At 38.4% G+C, this 20,226-nt stretch overlaps 1 protein-coding gene across 3 annotated transcripts; it reads right to left on the bottom strand.

Moving 5' to 3' along the window:
* Positions 1-1,478: 1,478 nt before the first annotated feature.
* Positions 1,479-19,312, bottom strand: ubxn8 (UBX domain protein 8). Of its 3 annotated transcripts, none has more exons than XM_002939259.5 (8): positions 19,075-19,301; positions 16,485-16,604; positions 15,171-15,241; positions 14,044-14,160; positions 12,683-12,823; positions 11,695-11,736; positions 5,468-5,542; positions 1,479-3,177 (listed from the first exon to the last, which is right to left on the bottom strand). In XM_002939259.5, the coding sequence occupies exons 1-8, from the start codon at positions 19,169-19,171 to the stop codon at positions 3,016-3,018; spliced, it is 825 nt and encodes a 274-aa protein (XP_002939305.1). In that variant the 5' UTR covers positions 19,172-19,301; the 3' UTR covers positions 1,479-3,015. The 3 variants fall into 3 exon arrangements, with proteins under 3 accessions (XP_002939305.1, XP_004911096.1, XP_031760185.1); XM_004911039.4 differs by lacking the exon at positions 1,479-3,177 and adding an exon at positions 8,978-9,121 and having other exon boundaries at positions 5,466-5,542; positions 19,075-19,312; XM_031904325.1 differs by lacking the exons at positions 1,479-3,177; positions 5,468-5,542 and adding an exon at positions 9,153-10,081 and having other exon boundaries at positions 19,075-19,311.
* Between the last annotated feature and the right edge of the window lie 914 nt (positions 19,313-20,226).

Here is a 20,226-nt window from a genome sequence, read left to right as displayed (position 1 = left end):
AAAGTTACAATCATTGGGGGGTGGTGGTGCAAAATGTTAGGCACCCCCCAGTGATTGTAATAACTTACCTTATACCCCTGGTCAGTGTTCCTGCTAAGATCCGGCACCGGCTTTAGGGATTTATGCAACAGTGTTGAAGCTGTTCTGTACGTTCAGGACTGAGCCAACACTTAATACCACAAATGTCTTGCAATTACACAATCGCAGCAAGCAGGCAGCTGCCATTTTGTAAACACGGTTATTAAAGCAAGCTTTACATTATCCCAAAATCTTGTTTATGCTCCACAGTCCCTGGGTCATGCTACCAAAGAATGGTTAATGCAGAAAAAGTTGGTTGTTTAGCCAAAAAGTCCTGACCTCAATCCTATATACATTTTGTGGAAGGACGAAGTGGGCAGTACATGCGAGGAATCCCACCAACATCCCTGAGTTGAAGCTGTTTTGTTTCAAAGCAAAGGTTTATTACATACATTGCCACACAGAAATATGGAGCTTTGGATCATTATTCCTATAAAGAATAAATGTGCATTATGTTTTTGAGTTTGGGTTCTCATTATCCAGTTTCATATCTGTAAAAACCGCTCATGTTCAAGGGCATATTTAAGCAAAAATACTGAAAACTCAAAAGGGTTCACAAACATTCAAGCCCCCCCCGGTGTATATTACTAAATACAAATATTTATGTTGGTTGAATCCTTTGTCACATCAATATATTATAGTGCAATGCAAGTGAGTAAATTCATCTATCAACATACCAGTGTAGTACAGGCACATTTCCTTAAGTCATACAAATGCAGACAAACCTGCTAGGGCAGTTTCATAAGAAGCCAATTAACATACCAGCAAAATGTTGAACTGAGTAATCCAGTGAAAATCCATACAAACAGAATATATATGCAAGCTCCATAATCAGATGCAATACTAAGCACTGCAGTGGCAACCACTGTGCAACCATTCCATCTTAAGGAGGTTAATTTTGCTCTACTCTGGCACTGAACCCATGATGGTCTTAATATTGAGTAAAACTCTGCTCTAGCAATCACTGACAAAGTAAAGTGAGTGCATAGCACAGGGCTTAATATACTTGTATAGCAAAAACCTTAGTGTGTACTTCCTCCATTTCACATATTAACAAATTGCAATCGACTTAATCATATTAATACATCAACTAAATAATATGCAGCCTTTTCATGATTGTAAATGTAATAATATGGTTTGGAACAGTTACCTAAGCCTTGCCCCCTGTTCTCCTGCTCATCTGGTTGGCTATTTTAGGACACAAATAAAATATAACAGTAGTTGACTGTCCTCAACCTGCCTTCCCATAATTCCCTGCACAAACGATACCATTAAGGAAAGGAGCAATTAATTGTGGCTTATGTAGTTCCTGCATACTGTCTGTAAGCTGTGGAGAAGTTAACATCAATGTTTTAGTCCCTCCTCCCCTGCCAGAATTTCAAATTATGAGAAAGAGAAAATTTCAGCATATAAAAAAGGTATTTATTCATAGTTTTTGAAGGAAGAGATTACAGTGATAGGTATAATAGGGATATCTATGTTATGTAGGGCTCTTTAACAAATTATGTTTCTGAAGCTGGAGTTCCCCTTTAAATGTGTTTTAAAAAATGAGATGGGCAGGTGGCTAGGCAATTGTCCATATACTGTACTTGTATACTGGCTTTAGATAGAATGAGTGTGAGCAAAACATGATGTTTATATACTCGTAGGATACGTTAATTTGAAAGCAGAATTCAAGCTAACTAGAAGTATCTCTTTCGTTTCCCTTATTGTCATATTACTATATTTACCTTTAAATACAGGGGAGTAAAGATGCATTTCATTTACTGGGCCTTACTGCATCCCACTTAAAATCTCCAAGTGTGGTCGAATTTCAGTTTAAAAGGATTAACGTCTTTCCTGAAGGTTGAGGTAAATATCATTTTTATCAACATGGCTATCAACTGTCATGGATACCATGTTATGTTTATTATTCCAAATAGTCCTCTTTGGTGCCAAAGCTATTTTCGCTCTAATACTTTATGGTGCTTTACATGAGAAGTTAATTTATGAATTAAAGCCCCTTTATATTTGTTTCTTGCACCATACTGCCGATTGCATCTGCTTTACATAATAAGGTGCTGAGAGGCGAGGGAGCTCTTGCTGCTTGTTGCACCTACACATGCAACTGACTCTCATTTGGGCTTATCTGTAGTATAATGATGTACAGTGTAAGATCTTGGAATCAGTATTAAAGGAGAAGAAAAGGCACAATGACAAGAGGGGAACCAAAATGTTAGGCACCCCACTCTTCCTGTTCTTGGATTCTCTCTGTGGTCCCAGGCCAGGACATCACGCGCAGTAGAGCAAAAAGACAACCCAGCTTTTCACTCTATGGCCCATAGAGGATCCAGGAAGAATGTAGCTTAGAAAACAAGCTTCTGTAGCATCATGCTTTAAATTACCCATCAGCCTCTAAATAATTGACTGCTAGAGCAAGTTAAAAAATGCTGAAGCTTTTAGTTACTTAAGCACATCTCTTACAAAGAATTTTTGGCCAAAAAATATAAAAATAAATGTCCATATCTCTGTGAAATTGTACACAGACATGATATAAAATGTATAATACTGACACCTAGGGGTGCATTTACTAAAGTTCAATTTTTCTTTTTCACGGTTCGTAATTTTTTGCACAAAAAACTATTTTTTCACCATTCATATGCAACAAAATTGTGACAAATCAGAAAGAAAAAAATACGCCATCTAAAAGCTGTCAAGGTCATGTGAAGTCGATGGCAGGTGTCTTTTTTTTACAACCGGGAGATCTTTCTTCGTAGTTTAAATTTTTTTCCACATTTGTGCTTTATCAATTCAAATTGTGGAAATGAGTTTAGTCAAGGTTTCAAAATACTCTAATACCATGAAAATCCAAATGTTTGTAAATCTGCCCCCTAGTATAAAAATGGTGATGCTGTTGGTCAGGAATGATCATCAGATTCAGTCGGCCCACTCAACATATTAAGAATCTTTTTTTTCAACATTCAAAACCATGTCCTTTAAAATCCCAATATCCTCTAATGATGAACCATTCTTGAGTTCTAACTGGCATCTTGGAAATGTGGAGTAGATGGTATAAATAACTGGATGGTAACCTAGTTTCTTCATCCAATCCAACAAAACCTAAAATCAGAAGTAGTGTGTTAAATTGGGTTCCCGTGAAGAGATTAGAAGTTACAAAGAATAGTTCTGGACCCTCCCCACTTCCAAAGGAGAAGGAGGTATGTTCAAAGGCCATTATAGTTCTTTCATACATAATCTAGCTCTAGATATCATAACGTATACAGACATACGGACGTATTTTCCCCCATAGTAAAGTACAAAGAACCAGAGGCCACCCCTTTAGACTTCAGAAACAGAACTTTAATTTGAATCTGTGTAGGTGATTCTTCACAATGAGGGCAGTGAGGGTGCAGAATGCCCTTCCAAGTGATGTTGTGATTCTATTAATACTTTTAAAGGAGAACTAAACCCTAACAATGAATATGGCTAGAAATGCCATATTTTATATACAGGTATCGGACCCCTTATCCGGAAACCCGTTATCCAGAAAGCTCCGAATTACGGAAAGCCCGTCTCCCATAGACTCCATTATAAGCAAATAATTCAGAATTTTAAAACTGATTTCCTTTTTTTATGTAGAAACAAAACAGAACCTTGTAATTGATCCCAACTAAGATATAAATAATCCTTCTTGGATGCAAAACAATCCTATTGGGTTTAATTAATGTTTTATTAATTTTTTAGTAAACTTAAGGTATGGAGATCCAAATTATGGAAAGACCCCTTATCCGGAATACCCTTGGTCCCGAGCATTCTGGATAATGGGTCCTATACCTGTACTAATCTGACTTCACTAGCCAAGAGTTTCAGCATCTCTATAGTAGTAATGATGTAGGTCTTTACAGTTGTCACAGAAGCTTCCTATCTTGGATTCTGTTAGAACTGTCTGGGACAGTGCACATGCTCAGTGTGCTCTGAGCATCTGTTAAGAAGCTGAGCTTAGGGGTCATTGCAAATTATCAATCTGAAAATGAGGCTGGCCTGTCATATAAACTGAGGCTACTGATTATTAAATTCGGATGCTAACTGCACTGGTTTCAGAGCTGCCATGTTATCTGAATCCAAATGAATTACTAATCAGCCTTATATTGTTACATTTGTATTCTATATATACAGTATATTGTACATCGCTCCCTAAGCTCAGTAACTGATAGTAGCACAGAGCATATGCAGGGAATCAGTAGAGAAAAAGATGGGGAGCTACTGGGGGCATCTTTGGAGGCACAGATCTTCACTGGTAAAGGCTGTGGTTGCCTTGGGCTGGTACAGAAGCCCAAAACATAGGGGCACATTTACTAATCCACGAACGTCCGAAAAGCGTCTGAATGCGTTTTTTTCGTAATGATCGGTATTTTGCTATTTTTCCTAAATTGGCGTGACTTTTTCGTAGCCGTTGCGACTTTTTCATAAATTGTCGCGACTTTTTCGTAGCGTCCGCGCTACGAATTGTCACGACTTTTTTGTAGCTGTCGCGCTGAGTACGAAAGTTTCGGATTCATTCAAGCTTCAGTATGGTGACTTTCCTTGGGCCAGGTTGGAGCTGCAGAGTGCCACTGAGTCCTATGGGAGGCTTCCAAAATCATGCAAAGTCTGAAAGTTTTGCCCGCCGCTTACAAGCGCTCAATACGAAAAAGTCGCAACAATATACGAGCAAATCGTAACGGCTACGAAAAAGTCGCGACAATTCGCGCAAGTCGTAACGGCTATGAAAAAGTTGCAACAATTTACGAAAAAGTTGTAACGGCGACGAAAAAAATCGCAAAAAATACGAAAAAGTCGCAAAATGTTAGTTTCCAATCCGAATTTTTCCCATTCGGATTCATGGATTAGTAAATGTGCCCCATAATGTACAACATTTTTAGCCTACTTCTTTAGTTAAGCTTTAGTTCTCCTTTAAGCAAAATATCCAAGGCTACTGTGATCTACAATTAATTTAGAATATTAGGTGTGTATGTTTAATTAGGTATGCATAAATGGAAGGGTCAAACTTGATGGGACTTTTTTCAACCCAAAGTAACTATGTAACATACCTCTTGAATCGGGGCATACATTATTGTATTTCAAAAGCCTAGGTGAATGTTCGTTTTATACACTATAATAAAAGTAATAACAATGTATACTGCTGCTGTATATTAATGCACATGGTCCTGCACATGAGTCTCAGGACCAAGATAAATGGTATATTATGTAGCTGCTCCTTCAGGAGCACACAAGAAGATGGACTCCAATAACCAACACTGAGGATTTGGACTATTTTTTTCCAGATATTTTCCAGCTGTTTCCAGATGCATTTGAGCACTGTCTAGAACATTACAAGTAAAGGAAAGTAAATATAGCTCCCACTACTTACTTCTGAAGTGCAGGATGTGTAAAATCTTCTTTTAAAAACACGCCCGCTTGGACATCTTAGGACAATGGTAATTACCTGGGGAGAAGAAAATGGTGGCGCTAATAAAATTAACAATACTGTTATATTAGTGCTGGGCAAGTTTTCCTTTGGCCCATACCAGTTAAGACAGTTTAGTGATAATAAGAATACCAAACATTATGTAAACCTCACACCCATATAGGGGCAAACACAGGATTTTCACAGCAGGGATTAACCCATTACCTGTTCATAGTCTCTGTACAATTTTACCAAATATATAACTATATCAAACTCTAGATATTCTGGTGCAGCAAGCATGCAGTGCAAGAGCTAGTGCAAGTAGAGAGAGGTAGAACTGATTAATATTATACTTTAATCAGTACATTCTACGCTGCAGGGCATCCCCCCAACTTTATGCATAATAATAAGAGCTGCCAAGAAAAAGATGGGTGAATTAAAAACAAACCTTGTCAAAATACTAAGAAGGTTAGAGCTAGGTACTATTTACATTGAAAGTTTCAGCACACAAAACAGTGTTTGTTAGAAACACTGCAGCACATAAAAGTAGTCTTTTATGTTCCTTTGCTTTGAGGGAAGTCTTGTATTGAAGTAACAGGAAGAGTCACTGGGGAAACAGACACAGAGATTCTCAGTGGTTATAAATAGTGTAGGACATTCCGGAACCCTCTACAAATAATAGCTTTTTGTGTGTTTTTTCCAGCCAAAGTAGAGGAAAAGAAACAGCAACAGTAAACAAATTACAATCTGCATTGCTCCCTTTTCACTCTAGTATTAATTCTTGTAATTAATTAAAGGTGAACTATCATGAACAGGAATCTGCTAAATTTATATCCCCAGAATGAATACTTAACCAACAGATAGTTTGTATTATGTTAAGTGACCTATTCACCAAACTGGAATATATATATATCAGTAAATATTGCCCTTTTACATCTTTTCCCTTGATCCACCATTTAGTGATGATCTTTGTGCTCCCTCAGAGATCACATGACCAGAAATCATGCAGCTCTCACTGTAACAGGAAGTAGTGTGGAAACAAAAAGCAGAACTCTCTCCATTAATTGGCTGATGTGACCTAGCATGTATGTGTGCCTTGGCTTGTTTGTGTGCACTGTGAATCCTATGATCCCAGGAGGCGGCCCTTAATTCTTAAAATGGCAGTTTCCTATTTAGGAGTACCCAATAGCACATACTACTAAAAAGTATATTTCTATTAAAATGGTTTATTTAGATATATCATGTTTTACACATGAGCTTGTTCATGCAAAATATTCTTATAGAGACCTACATTGTTTGGGGGTATAGTTTTCCTTTAACTTGGCTTAGTACTTACAGGCAGCTTGTGTTCTGAGCAGGGAGGAGTGGGAGGGGTCCAAACATTCTTGACTGACATCTAAAGTTCAACCCCCACCTGCCCATCTTTCCTATCTAATAGGAAACCTGGAAAACACTTTGAAGAAGCTCTAAAAATTCAACCCAATTCCCCCTTACATTGTCTGACACTTTCCATCTCACTCACCTGAGTCACTAACAAACACATGGAACTTTATTTATTGGTTATTTATAAGAAAAACATGAAAGGAGCCACATATCACTTGGTTTTTGAGCAGCAGCAATCAAGTTATTTACCACAAAGACCGAGCAATTTGAAACATACATGCCAAGTAAGCTGGCAGGTGATGTGGGAGTTGTAGTTAAACAATAACTTTAGGGCATCCAATTGCACATTCATATAAAACTACAATTTGCCTTTTGTTGTAGGAACAGTAACTACTACAGTAACTACTGCTACTGTTTGTGCAATAAAATTGTAGTCACTCTTTATATGTATGCAAGCTAATTGATAACAGTATAGCCACTTCTTACATGGACTGGCTTTAGCAGAGTAAGGCTAATGTCAGACAAGGCGTCTGGTGTATATTTTTGGCAAGCTAAAAGTCGATTGCCGAAAATAGCGCCATCCGCCTCCTACCTGTGCCTGCACCTGAATTAATGGAATACGCACTTTTCCATTTTTGCAGACACTTTTGTGAATTTGTCGTTTAAACAACATTTATACGACGTTTTAACATTTTTTCCAGACATTTTTCCCCAACATTTTCAAAATGGAGTAAAGCTCAGTTACACCTCTCATAGGGGCCCCATTGGGGGGTCATTAACATATTAATGGGGATTAGTAGACTATAGTTAGGGGACAAGTTTTTGTCTAACCCTAGAACAATATATTGTAAACATTTTTATTTAAAGGAAAAGTAAAGCCTCCCAGGCAAATTTTCACTGACATTTGCCCCAACTTATCTATGCCCCCATAGCAAGGGCAGAACTACAGAGCTGCCTGACAGCATTGCCCCCACCCGTTCCCAGCAGCCATCTTGGGTATCAGCAAACAGCACCTACACACTGGCACCCAAACTGGGATATTGGGGTACAGGGTTGGACTGGCCCCACAGGGCACTGGATAAAGACCCGGGGGGCCCTAGTCCTGTTGGGCCCCTATCACTGGGCATGTTGGTGTGTGGGCCGGATTGCTGCTGCCCAGTAATGAGTAGGGGCTAGAGAAGAAGGTATTTAGACCCTTACATCTCGTTACATAAGGGGAATTACACAGAAATATAGAAAGCCCAGCTTGGCCTGAATGATGTATAGTTTCCCTGGGTAAAGTAAAATTACCCCTCAGGAAATGCCCCAAAGTGAAATGCCAAATCCTGCGGGTAAATTCCTTCCCCTGAGGCTCCTGTAGCTGTGGGACTGGGTTTGGGGGCACCGACACATTTACTAAGAGCTAAAGGCAAATTCATACAAAATGTCGGTAAAATGACAAAATCTGAAAACTGTCTGTTTAAAAGACAAATTCACAAAAGTGGATACAGAGGTTTGTGAATATGGTGGAAATTCCGGCAAATCTATCTCCACTTTTATTTTGTCTCAATATCACCACTTTTGTGAATTCCCCCCATAGAGAGGTGTCTGTGAATCCCACATACAGGAGCCTTTACACACATAGTTGCCTGTGCAGAGGTCTGTAATATTGCTTAAATTGATGTGTCACCTGTAAGGAGGAATTCTCTTCTATACACTCTTTTGTTACACCTGTATCTGGATATTGAATTAAGGTTTGTATCTGCATGTGTAAATTGCAGGCAGCTGATCTAAGCTTGCTGGTGAGCAGTACAAACCCAAATGCAAATGAGCCTAAAGTGCTGTGTATATGAGGATATAAACAACAAGCTGCTTTACTGTTATATGTACAAATGCAGATTCATCAGCTCCCAGCCCAGCTCCATTCCTTTACTTTCCCTTTTCATGTGTTTGCTGTTAAGGGGTGTGGTCTCATGACATTCCACAGAAAACCAGCTTTAACCTGCCATAAGTAATTGTGGGGACCAATAGGGTTAACAGTTTTTATGTTGTAAATCCCCTACAACTGCTATTCCTCTAGTTGCTAGACAAAAGCCTGTGTATCTAAGTTACCTTATTTACATATCTTTGTTATTGGCCCATAGATTAGTTATCACTATAGTGATCTCGAAAACAGTGGTTTTTACTCTTTGGCCTTCCATCCTCTCTCCAGCTTGATGTGTCTGGTTTCCACAAGGCCCAATAAAGAGTTCTGCCCTAGAAAGACAACACTTCTAATGAAAGTCAAAGAACAGGGACCCCATCAATGCGGTTTAGTCAGATTATAGGACTAGCATTGCTAGATTACATTTGAGGAATATAAGATAGCAAGGAAAACTAAAAGGAATGGCATTGTGCTCCACATAGGGATTGATAGCTGGAGGTGGCTCTCACAATACTGGCCTAAAGTGAAGGGCAATTTCCAGTGTTTGCTCCTCACTTCAGATACCTTGTGTCCCAGGTCAAAATATAGTCTGACGTGCCCTCTTCTGCCTTATACGTGACAATGATGAGGAAAAGAAAAAAAAATATATAGTGTAATATTGTTAATTACTTTCCAACATGCACTTCCATATGTGTATCCATTAATCACTAGTGATTACTTTACTTATATCACATCTTCTTGTCCGCAAAATATCCTTTTCCAATTGTTATTCTACTTACAGACCACTTGGGTTTGTGTAACATCCAATAATATCACTTTCATTGACCCAGAAAGATAGATAGTGTTAAGAACCACTCCAAATAGGTAAATACCCAGCATTAAAGAATTTAAACTCATTCCACAACGTATCCGTTTCCCTTCTCTTTCGATACACTTACTGTGAGGCAAATGCCATATGTGTAAAAATATATTTACTTTAATGCAATTAAAAACTTAACTGATACACTCACAAACACAATATATGGTGCACTTATCGAGAGTCACTCGCGTGACTCGTGTCACTGTTCGCCACCTGCAGTTGTTGCTCCTGGGTTCAGTCCTGCCCGATACAGTGCTCCTCTCCATGTGTTATTGCTATTGGTATTGTTTCGGCGCACTAATATGTTTGTTGATTATTATTATCAGCAAACATCATTGCTAATTTACCACCACAGCTGCAATTGCAGTAATGCAAAAATGGACGCAGCAATCATCAGCAATCGACCAGGAAGTGTGGGAGAAAATGCTCCATTCTGGGTAAAAAACATGGTGAATTTTATCTGTAATTGCACTTTGTATAGTGCACTTGCACACACATGACTGTATTTTCTCATAATGTACTTGTGCCTTTGAGTAAGTGCCTGCTTGCTAATATAACCCAGAAGGATTTTATTTTTAGCTGATCTAAATAAAGATGCTATTTTAGTGAAGCTCTGCTTTTCAATACCCTAGGTGTGCCAAAGCAAAGGATTGTCCTTAACTCAGCAACAGACTTGAAAATGCAGTACCAGGGCCCTAACAGATGCCCTAATATCCTTATTTTTCATACTCACTGGCAGAAGTCTATTTAGTTATCCTAATCTATAGCCTCTTGAGTTCCAATCTGCATGCCTGTTAACAATGCTGAATTCTTAGGGCTCTGGCACACGGGGAGATTAGTCGCCCGCGACAAAACTCCCTGTTCGTGGGCGACTAATCTCCCCGAGTTGCCTACCCCTGCCATCCCACCGGCGAACATGTAAGTCGCCGGCGGGATGGCAGACGTGGCGGGGCGATTTCGCGCAAATCATTGAAAAAGACTCGCGAGTCTTTTTTGGCGATTTCCTGAAATCGCGCCGCCGCGTCTGCCATCCCGCCGGTGACTTACATGTTCGCCGGTGGGATGGCAGGGGTAGGCAACTCGGGGAGATTAGTCGTCCGCGAACAGGGAGTTTTGTCGCGGGCGACTAATCTCCCCGTGTGCCAGAGCCCTTATATAATGACTTACTCTGTCAACACAGCAACATTCTTTAATTATACTCAACTAAAAATGTTGTTGTAAATGGTTTAAAGGAGAAAAAAAGGTAAAAACTAAGTAAGCTTTATCAGAAATGTCTATGTAAATACAGCCATAAGCACTAACAGTAATGCTGCACTATCAAAAGAAACACAGGATTTCTGGTCTCTCTTTTTGTAAACATGATGTTCCAGTGTCTGTCTTCCTCTCCCAGAAACATCCTTAATTCCTGTGGCCAGAGTCTGCACAGTTCTCTTCTCTCTCCCCTCTCCTGCTCCTCACTCCCACTAGAATGCGAAGAACTCCCACCCCATCCCTTAGGAATGTGTGATCTGAACTAAAAGGGCTAGACTGCAGGAAGGAAGCTACTGAAAATGGCAGCTGCTATCTTAAGCAAATGGAGAAAGCTTCTAAAGCGATTTACTCAGGTATGGTAATGGTTTCTGCAGAATAAATATATTGTTCTAGGTGGCACTAATGTGGCAAATCTATTGGCAGTAAAATGCCAAAATGAATTTGTTAGTATTTGTCAGTGTTCCATTTACAATGTTGAGTTACTGAAATGGTGCCATATGTGATGATTATTTAGTAGTAGTGGCAAATTTGCAACAGCTTATGTCACTGCCCCAGAAAGCTACCGCACACAAGAACATTTAAAAACTTTTGCCGAGTAGCAGTGGCAATGGGAAGCATAATAAGCAGCCACTGTTTTTAACAGAAAAGCCCTTTGTTTCTCATTTGGCAACCAGTGAAAAGGATAGTCATTACCCTGGATGCCACTTAATTTGCCTAAGCTTCTTTTGAAAAGCACTTAGGCCTTAATAATATTGTAATAAGTATAAAATCAAAAGCACCATAAATGTTACTTACCCCATCCCCTACTTCAGAAGGTTCTTCTGGCAAAGCAATGACCTTTAAATAGACAAAAATATATTAAGTGCTGTAAGAACTTTTTAGAGCATTAAAGTTGCAAGCATTACTCTGCTTAGAAGCAGTTTGAAAGTGGCATGGTGGGTGGGCATGGGGCAATTGGAACCATGCACTTAGTGATCCCATAAGCCTCAATTGTGGGTGAGATGTGACTTGATCTGGCATACCTATTTCTGGGTTAGTGTATTTCTAGACCAAAGATCTACTAAACTTGCTCCATCGTCTGCAGATTTATACTTGCAAGAATTAGATTTTGAGAGCCCAATATATGTGTTACACCTAAAGTGTACACAACAAAAACAAACAAAAAAGAACATTAATTATGTAGGAAGGCAAATCAGCCAAGAGCTGGGTTTATTTCAGAGGTGGGTGGGGATGCAGTTTTCTTTTCCAGGTTCCTTGGCAGTTCTGTGATTGGCCAGGAATGTTAGTTGCACCTAGTCTTCAAAAAGGGAAGTAACCATGTTCTTTGTCTCTTCAGACCTCACTTGCTGGAGTGGGAGGTTGGTGCAGGAAAGCCTGAGGCCTCAGTAGGAGTAGTTAGTGTCATGAAGGATTCTATTTTAGCTTACTCTAGTAGTGAGAGTAAGGCTCATGGTAGTAATTGGAGCAGCCAGAAGCCCGCTGAGAAGACCAGAACGGTTAGGACCCTGCAGTATCACTTGCCAGTATAGTGGTTAGGCTCACCCCTTCACCCAAAAAGTCAAGTAACCTATTCAGCAACATGGTCAGTGCCTCAACTGAAAAGGGAACGGCAATACATTATATATGTAACGTGTACTCTGCGTGAAATGAAAATGACATATCAGACTTGTTTATGTATTGCCTATGTTTGCTTTGATGGCAGAAAACATACAAATCTGACAAAAACATTCAGAATATATTTCTTATGTTTTCATATGATACACTGAATGTAATCAGAAAATACCTTTCTAGGTTTGGGCTGCTCATCTTTTGGCAAGGGCTTGGTGACTTGCTCTGGTAGTTTTCTTTTCCTTAAAGCCTCATTATTTGCACTCTCTGTGCCATGGGCTGAATCACTGCATTTATTCACACCCTCCTCAGCCTCCTGGTTTAAAAAAAGAAAACATTAGACATTAGCTTCTGATTTACTAGTAGCAATTAAGACTTAATTGACTAGTATTATTGACCAGGGCTTTGATTTGGCCATTGTAGACCTATTGTGTTCTTGAACTACTTAGTATTACTTTAGCCTTGTGTTTGGAATCACTGTCCAGCTATAGGGTGAACATTCTCCCTGGACTAAATTTTAAGCAGGCAGATACAAGTGCCCTTGCAGAATTTCCATTTTTTTTTTTTCCAAAGTTTTCTTTCTTAACAAGCACAATGCATGCTGGAAATGAGCCCACAGATGATACGACTATATTTCAATGTAGATACAGTGGTTTTTAAACTCTGGGCAGAGTTAGATTTAGAACTTTGGCCAAAAAGCTCTATATTCTCATATAATCACAAAATCTTTTCCCACATCATCATGCTTTTTGGGAAAAGGTTTTGCGATATAAAAAAGAATAGCAAGGAACTTGATATATTAGTTGTAAAACTTGAGTCCATCATATTTGAGGCTTAAATTCCATTTCATAGAATTATAGTCATGTTCTAAAGTGGGAGCATATTATAATTCATAAACATATCATGTCTGCCAAGACATTTAAGAGCATAAATGTAAAAAGTTGGTATCACATCTTAATAACAACATTTAACAACATAATAACATCTATTATCAGGAATGCTTGGGACCAGGGTTCTTTTTTTTTTTTTACAGATAAGGATTCTTTCTGTAATTTAAATCTCAATATCTTAAGGGCTCTGGTACACGGGGAGATTAGTCGCCCGCGGGAAAACTCCCTGCTCGCGGGCGACTAATCTCCCTGAGTTGCCTTCCCCCTGCCATCCCACCGGCGAACATGTAAGTCGCCGGCGGGATGGCAGACGCGGCGGGGCAATTTTGGGAAATCGCCGAAAAAGCCTCGCGAGTCTTTTTCGGCGATTTGCGCGAAATCGCGCCACCGCGTCTGCCATCCCGCCGGCGACTTACATATTTTTTAATATTTTTTATTAGCTTAATGCAGAGAATGAGGACCTCATTTGTCTGTATATCCTTACACTTGCCTTACATAGGGCATCCACAATATACAGTACTGAACTGCCTTATGCATTTTTATCTGTGTGGTGAGATGGCAACTTCTGTAATGCTGGCAGTTCACAAAAGCCAGACAAAAATACATATGACAATGATTTTATGTATTAAAGAAAGAACAAACTTACACCTAGCCTGTAGCCTTGAGATAATGTCCATCGTTGTGTTTTACCATATTTTTCTTTTTTCTTTTGAAGCTTCAGTTCTTCACGTGGCTTTAGAACATTCTCAGCATGCAAATTAACCTGATTATGACATTGAACATTGACAGAATTTCATACTCAATTTAACAATTTGATTTGAAAATCAATATTGGTTACAAAGAAAATTCTCTTATCTATGCAATATCCTCAGATTCCCAATCCCCAGAATGCGTCACATTATGTTTTGATAGATACAAGTTGTATGACAAGTGCATTCTCATAAAATATTCAATAACACTGTAGTACTCTATGCTTTTAATTTAGCCCAGTCTGTGTTTTATTAACTTTAGGGCTATGCATAATCATAGGCAAATGCTGTCCTGGTCCAGTAACCCTCACCAGTCAATCAGCTGATCGAAGGCAGTTAAAAATTATGAAAGCAAGTATAATAAACATATGGGCTATGGGCTTTTAGGACTAGGGTGAATTTTGACTAAGTTTGTAAATAACCTCGCTATGTACCAATTCAGCCTCCCTTAACTGACAAATATTACCCCAAATGATTAAAAATAACACAAAATTATTAAACAACCAACCTGTAGCAGATGGAAACAGAATCACAAATATAAACTGTGTTATAGAGTTCCAAGATTTAAACTATTATTCCAAAAAGCTAACCTTGAATAGAACAGGACATTTTCTATTCATTAAGATAAAAAATATTGCTAACTGACTGGACTAGTCCTTTGAGTGTAAACTATATGGCTCACTTCTCAAACATTCAAAAAAAAATTGTGCTCTGTCAGAACTGGAAGGTAGTTTTTGACCTAATTGCACATATTTAAAGGCCAGTAATACAGGCATGTGCAAATACCTGATAAACATTTGTAGATTATATCTGTCTGTCCTAATAAACCATTTCTCGGGGGTACAGATCCTCAAATCTGTTTGTTTGACCCAATAGTGAAAAGCTCGATCAATGGCCAGTTTTGCTACACATAATGGAAACCAATTTGGCTGTCCAATTAGCCAGTATTATTAAATTACTAAAACTGAAAATGGAGCAAACAAAAATGTACAAAGCTATAAGTAGCAACAAAAATATGACCTACCCGTTTACTCAACTGTTCTTGCTGCTTTTCCCTTAAAAGCTTTTGCTGCCTTTCCTTTTCTTCTTGTGGCACTAAAAATATCATGCACAAAACAGAATTTTAAAATATGGTTGATGGAGTTGTAAACCCAACTGTAACATGTTACATAATGAACTTTTAAAGCACTTTTCTTTACACATTCATTTAAAAATAAGTCTTTTGAAAGCAATTAAACATAATTCCTATCAAAAGGCATATATACTGTATGTCTCTTATTTTTCCCTCCAGTTTGTTCTTAAAACTCATACTACTAAAACTTTGTATCTGAGTCAATTCTCCTCCAGCCAAGATGCCTGTTCCCACAATGCTTTGCATACTCTGTAAAGAACTTACCTGTTAAGAAGGAGATTCACAAATGTTTACAAGGCATTGTGGAAAATGATGAAGAGCTTACTACTGCAGCATTGTTTCAATGGTACATGATGTCAAAACCAGCAGTCGAGAGAATAGCAAAGAACAGAGAGATAACACTTTCAGTAGCACTTTCATGACATATGGCTTTAAAGTCATAAGGGTGTGCATCTGTTACAGTCAGTAAATTGGAAACTGGACATCTTTTAATTGTGAGAAGTTAGATTGCTTATGCATGAAGATTTTCACATATATATAAAAAAGAAGTTTAAAGTGTTTTAGTTTAAAGGCCAGTACCACAGGAGATGTTTTGTGCACCTCTACCATCAGGTGGAAAAATGCAGCTGACAAAACACACCTGTCTACCTGGAACCACTAATGTTATTTATGTGAGGTTTTTTGTGCCAGATTCAAAGACACTCCGAGTGTCAATACCCTTCACTATTTTATTTTTTTTTTTTTACATTTTTCAGATAGAGCCAATTTACAATTGACAATTTTATGCCTCGCAATTTAGTTAGGAAATCATGATTTGTGCTTTCACTTTTACTTTGTTTAGAGAGCAATGATGCTCCTAACGCAGTGGTTAGAAATCTGTTTTGTTTGTGTTCATAAGTGTTAAACACATAGATATAGGTTGTAGTACTATAGCTAAATCTCTTGGGGGGGCACTTCCTTGAATCAGCTACTATATCTACCATAAGTTCTACTTCATCTGAAGTAACAGTGGTTTACTTATCCCTCTATATTTACTCAGTTTTCGTACATAAGCCTGACTATTTCATGCTTCTAAAGATGTAAGCAATCTAAAGTAAAGTTTCTATTAATGGGGGATGTGGGGGGCTTGTGGAATCAATTTTAGTATCAAACACAAGATCAAATTAAATTTTTTTCTGTTTCTGGAATACATTATGTAAGACTTACCAGTACAAATGTTCTTCCATGTAATCCATGAAATCCATGGAGTTACAAATGAAATTATTATGGTAACAAGAGCAAGAAACAAGATAAATCTTCCAGCCCAAAGAACAACTTTATTCAAACCTTTAAGTAAAACAAACATGAAAAAAAATCAGTTTGTATCTATAATAAGCATGGGACATGTGGACCATTAAGTAATAACAATAGGTGATTCAGGCTTTTGGCACAACTACAAAATAAGACATATTTAAATAATACATTGGGTAAATAAGTATTAGGTAATCAATTCTATTGTCTCTGAGAATTAGAAAAAATAGCAATGTTTAAGATATTCCATACAGTATACCGTTACTTTAATCCTCCAATGTAATTTCATTCTGTAACCATTATTAATTGATTTTGACTACCTTGTTTGTTATAATATTGCAAAGCAGTCCATAACATACTGCGCTAAAAAAATAGAATATGAAATCCTGAAGTGCTCCAGGGGTATCTCTACAAGGCAACCTTAAAGAAGAACTAAAACCCTAAAAATAAATATGGCTAAAAATGCCATATTTTATATACTGAACGTATTGGACTAGCCTAAAGGTTCAGCATCTCTATAGCAGCAATGATCCAGGCCTTTAAAGTTGTCACAGGAGTTCCTCATCTTGGATTTTTTAGGAGAGTCAGTGGCAATGCATAAGCTCAGTTTGCTCTGAGCAGCTGTTGAGAAGCTAAGCTTAGGGGCTATTGTAAATCATCAAGCAGAAAATGAGGTTGGCTTGTAATATAAGCTGACACGCAGGGCTGATTGTTACATTCAAATGTTAGTTGTACGGATTTTAGAGCTGACATGCAGTAATTATCTGTACTAATTACTAATCAGCCTTATATTGCAACATTTATATTCTATATATACAGTATATTGTGCATCTTTCCTAAGCTCAGTAACTGACAGCAGCACAGAGCATGTGCAGAAAATCAGCAGAAAGAAGATTGGGTGTTACAGGGAACACCTTCAGAGCCACAGAACTTCACTCCTAAAGGGCATTCTTTTTAAGTACTTACTGCATATCTAAATTCCCAGATCCCTGCTTGCTTCTCTGAGATATGGTGCTGGCAGCCTACAGCAGTGTGAAGACTACAGTGACATCACTGAAATCTCTCTACCCTTCCTGTAGGTGCCAGCGGCAGCCTTCCTATTCTCTGAGCATGTGTGTAACTTGATCCTGTCTCCTGTTCTGAGCTACACATGCCAAATAAGAATATAGTAAATAGTAAATATTTGATTAGGTGAGCCAAAAGTGTGGCGTTTTTACTAAACAATAGGAGGACTATTGGGCAGTATGCTTTTTAAATTTTGACTTGCATTCTCCTTTAAGCTTTAGTTCTCCTTTAAAGCATCCAGTTCATCTCCACAGTGACATCAGTGTCTTTGCTTGAAGGGGCTCTCAACTAACAATATTTACTGTATGTATATATATACATATTTATATATGAATATATAAATTACCCCCAACCAGGTAAAAAAATATTGTGTTTGTCTCCTGGTAACAATTAATAATGTGCAAAAAACCATTGGTGTGGTATTGGGTGTCACACTACTCAGCAGTTCATCTGCACTTTTAAGGGTTCTTCCCAGTAAGAGTGTTCAAATGTACATTTGACCTGCTGGAATTAGCACGCAATGACAAGCGGCGGGGGCAATGACAAGGGAGCGCAGACTAGGGGTAGGCAGGCGAGGTACCTGTCTGGTTGCGCCCCACGCAGGTGCCTATTCTGCCTACATCTAGTTCCAGCCCTGCTTGTACTTGATCCCATCTAAATCATCGCAAATCTAAAATAATTAATCCTTATTGGACTATTGGGATAATAGATCCCATACCTGTAAAGCCTACGACACCACAACTATATCTCGTTTTTTCTATTGCAGTTTGTGTCAGTAATAAAACAGATAGCAACACACTTATCCACTATTCAAATTCAGTATATACGGGAAATATAGGTCTCTAAATAAAGGGTTCACTATTGTTTTTTGCACTTTGACCAAAATTGCACAGCAATAATATCTGGGAGGCTCTTAAAAGACAAATCATTTTGATAATTATAGTGTTCCAAGTTTATAAAACCATACTTAATTATGGTCTGTTGATAAAAGTGCATGTTATATGCTCTTTATATAGCACTGGGATGTTTGTTTATTATGAGTGCATTAGAAAGGGGGACAATGGGGTTCATTCCTTGCAAAATCCCACTTTAAGTACTGTACAGATCATGCTGAAATTCTTGTGGTACACATATTATTACTTTTAGCTAAAAAAAAAAAAATGGGTGAAAATAGTATGATTAACACCACTTTAAAATCTCATAACAATGAGATTTCATAAACACACCCCCAAGAAGTGGAACTATAGTGAAAAGGCTTACAGCTAATATGCCTGAGTTAGTCTTAATAATCCTGTTTTTATTAGGCGCCTATGATTAATTTTCCAGTGATCTGGACCCCAGTAAACAGTCAGTGTACAGCAACCTACCAGGTACTATAGAGAACTGACCAATGAAGGATATTCATTTGAAAGACCCAAGCAGGAACGAGAATGCTTCTTACCTACAGGAATTCCCCTTATTTCCAGAGCTATAATAAAAGCAAGAGCTGCACAGCAGACAAGCAGGGCCCGGTTCCCAGCCATAACCACACACTGCATTTCCTGCTTTGCCTGACAGTAGGCGTGTCTGCCTCTCTGACCACGTGACCGGAACACAGCGTTTAGTACTTTCCTGTGTCATAAGACTCATAGCTCATTTATTACATGTTGCTGTAGGGGAATGCGCTACTCACATGCGTTTTCTAAACTGTAAAACTGCAGGATGCAATGACAAACACACGCAGCATTTCATAGCGTTTCCAAACACACCCACCCACCTACCCTCGCCCCGCCCCTTGAAAAGTTACATTTAGTTGCAGAATGGTGTTAGGGGCATGCAGTGAGTTGTCGTTAAAAACAGCTAGAAGGCTGCAAGTTTTAACTTCTTAATTGATTCTGTGTGTCTTCCACAGGCCCCTCTACTCGAGATAGAGCGCCACAGTATTTCTATATATTATATTGTTTGTTCATTCATACCTTTGCTGTACTTGATCACTTTCCTACAAATAGCCACAGGTCACCTTGAACCAGTGATAGTTGTCCAAAACGAAACTATTGTTTTTCAGCCAATAATTGCTTGCATTTAGCAGAGCTTCATAGTATTGTGACTGCAGAAGGTAGCGGGTATTGTTTGCCACATCTGCTAAAGCGTGCCAATGTAAAGTAACTGCCTCAGGGATATTGGGGTAGAATCATGTCCAAACACATCTGACTCTCTGTACTACTATTATCTAGTACAGATTATTACAGATTCTTGTAAAGCAGATTCAGTCTCATTTAGTGGATGCATTTGCAGCTGCTGGGTAGCAGCCCATGACAACCAATTCTTCCACTGCTGTACCTGCAGTTGGCTAATCACTGTGTGCTGTCATTTTTTTTAAATTAGTAATTTAAGGGTTATAGACATATTTAGAAGAACAATGTACAATTTAAGAAGAGCTCAACTTTTGAATATACATATTAAAGGGGGTGCAGAGATAGAAGTATAAGAACCATGTCTACAGTGCCAATGAAAAATAATGCATTCTGGCATTAAAATGGAATGAAAGGTTTAGGTATAATTTTATGAAGCTGCACTAAGCAGAATTCTGCACTGATTCTACATAAAGAGCCCA

This window comes from Xenopus tropicalis, chromosome 1, assembly GCF_000004195.4.
Source record: "Xenopus tropicalis strain Nigerian chromosome 1, UCB_Xtro_10.0, whole genome shotgun sequence".
Classification (NCBI taxonomy): Eukaryota; Metazoa; Chordata; class Amphibia; order Anura; family Pipidae; genus Xenopus; species Xenopus tropicalis.
This window is presented reverse-complemented; position numbering and strand designations above follow the sequence as displayed.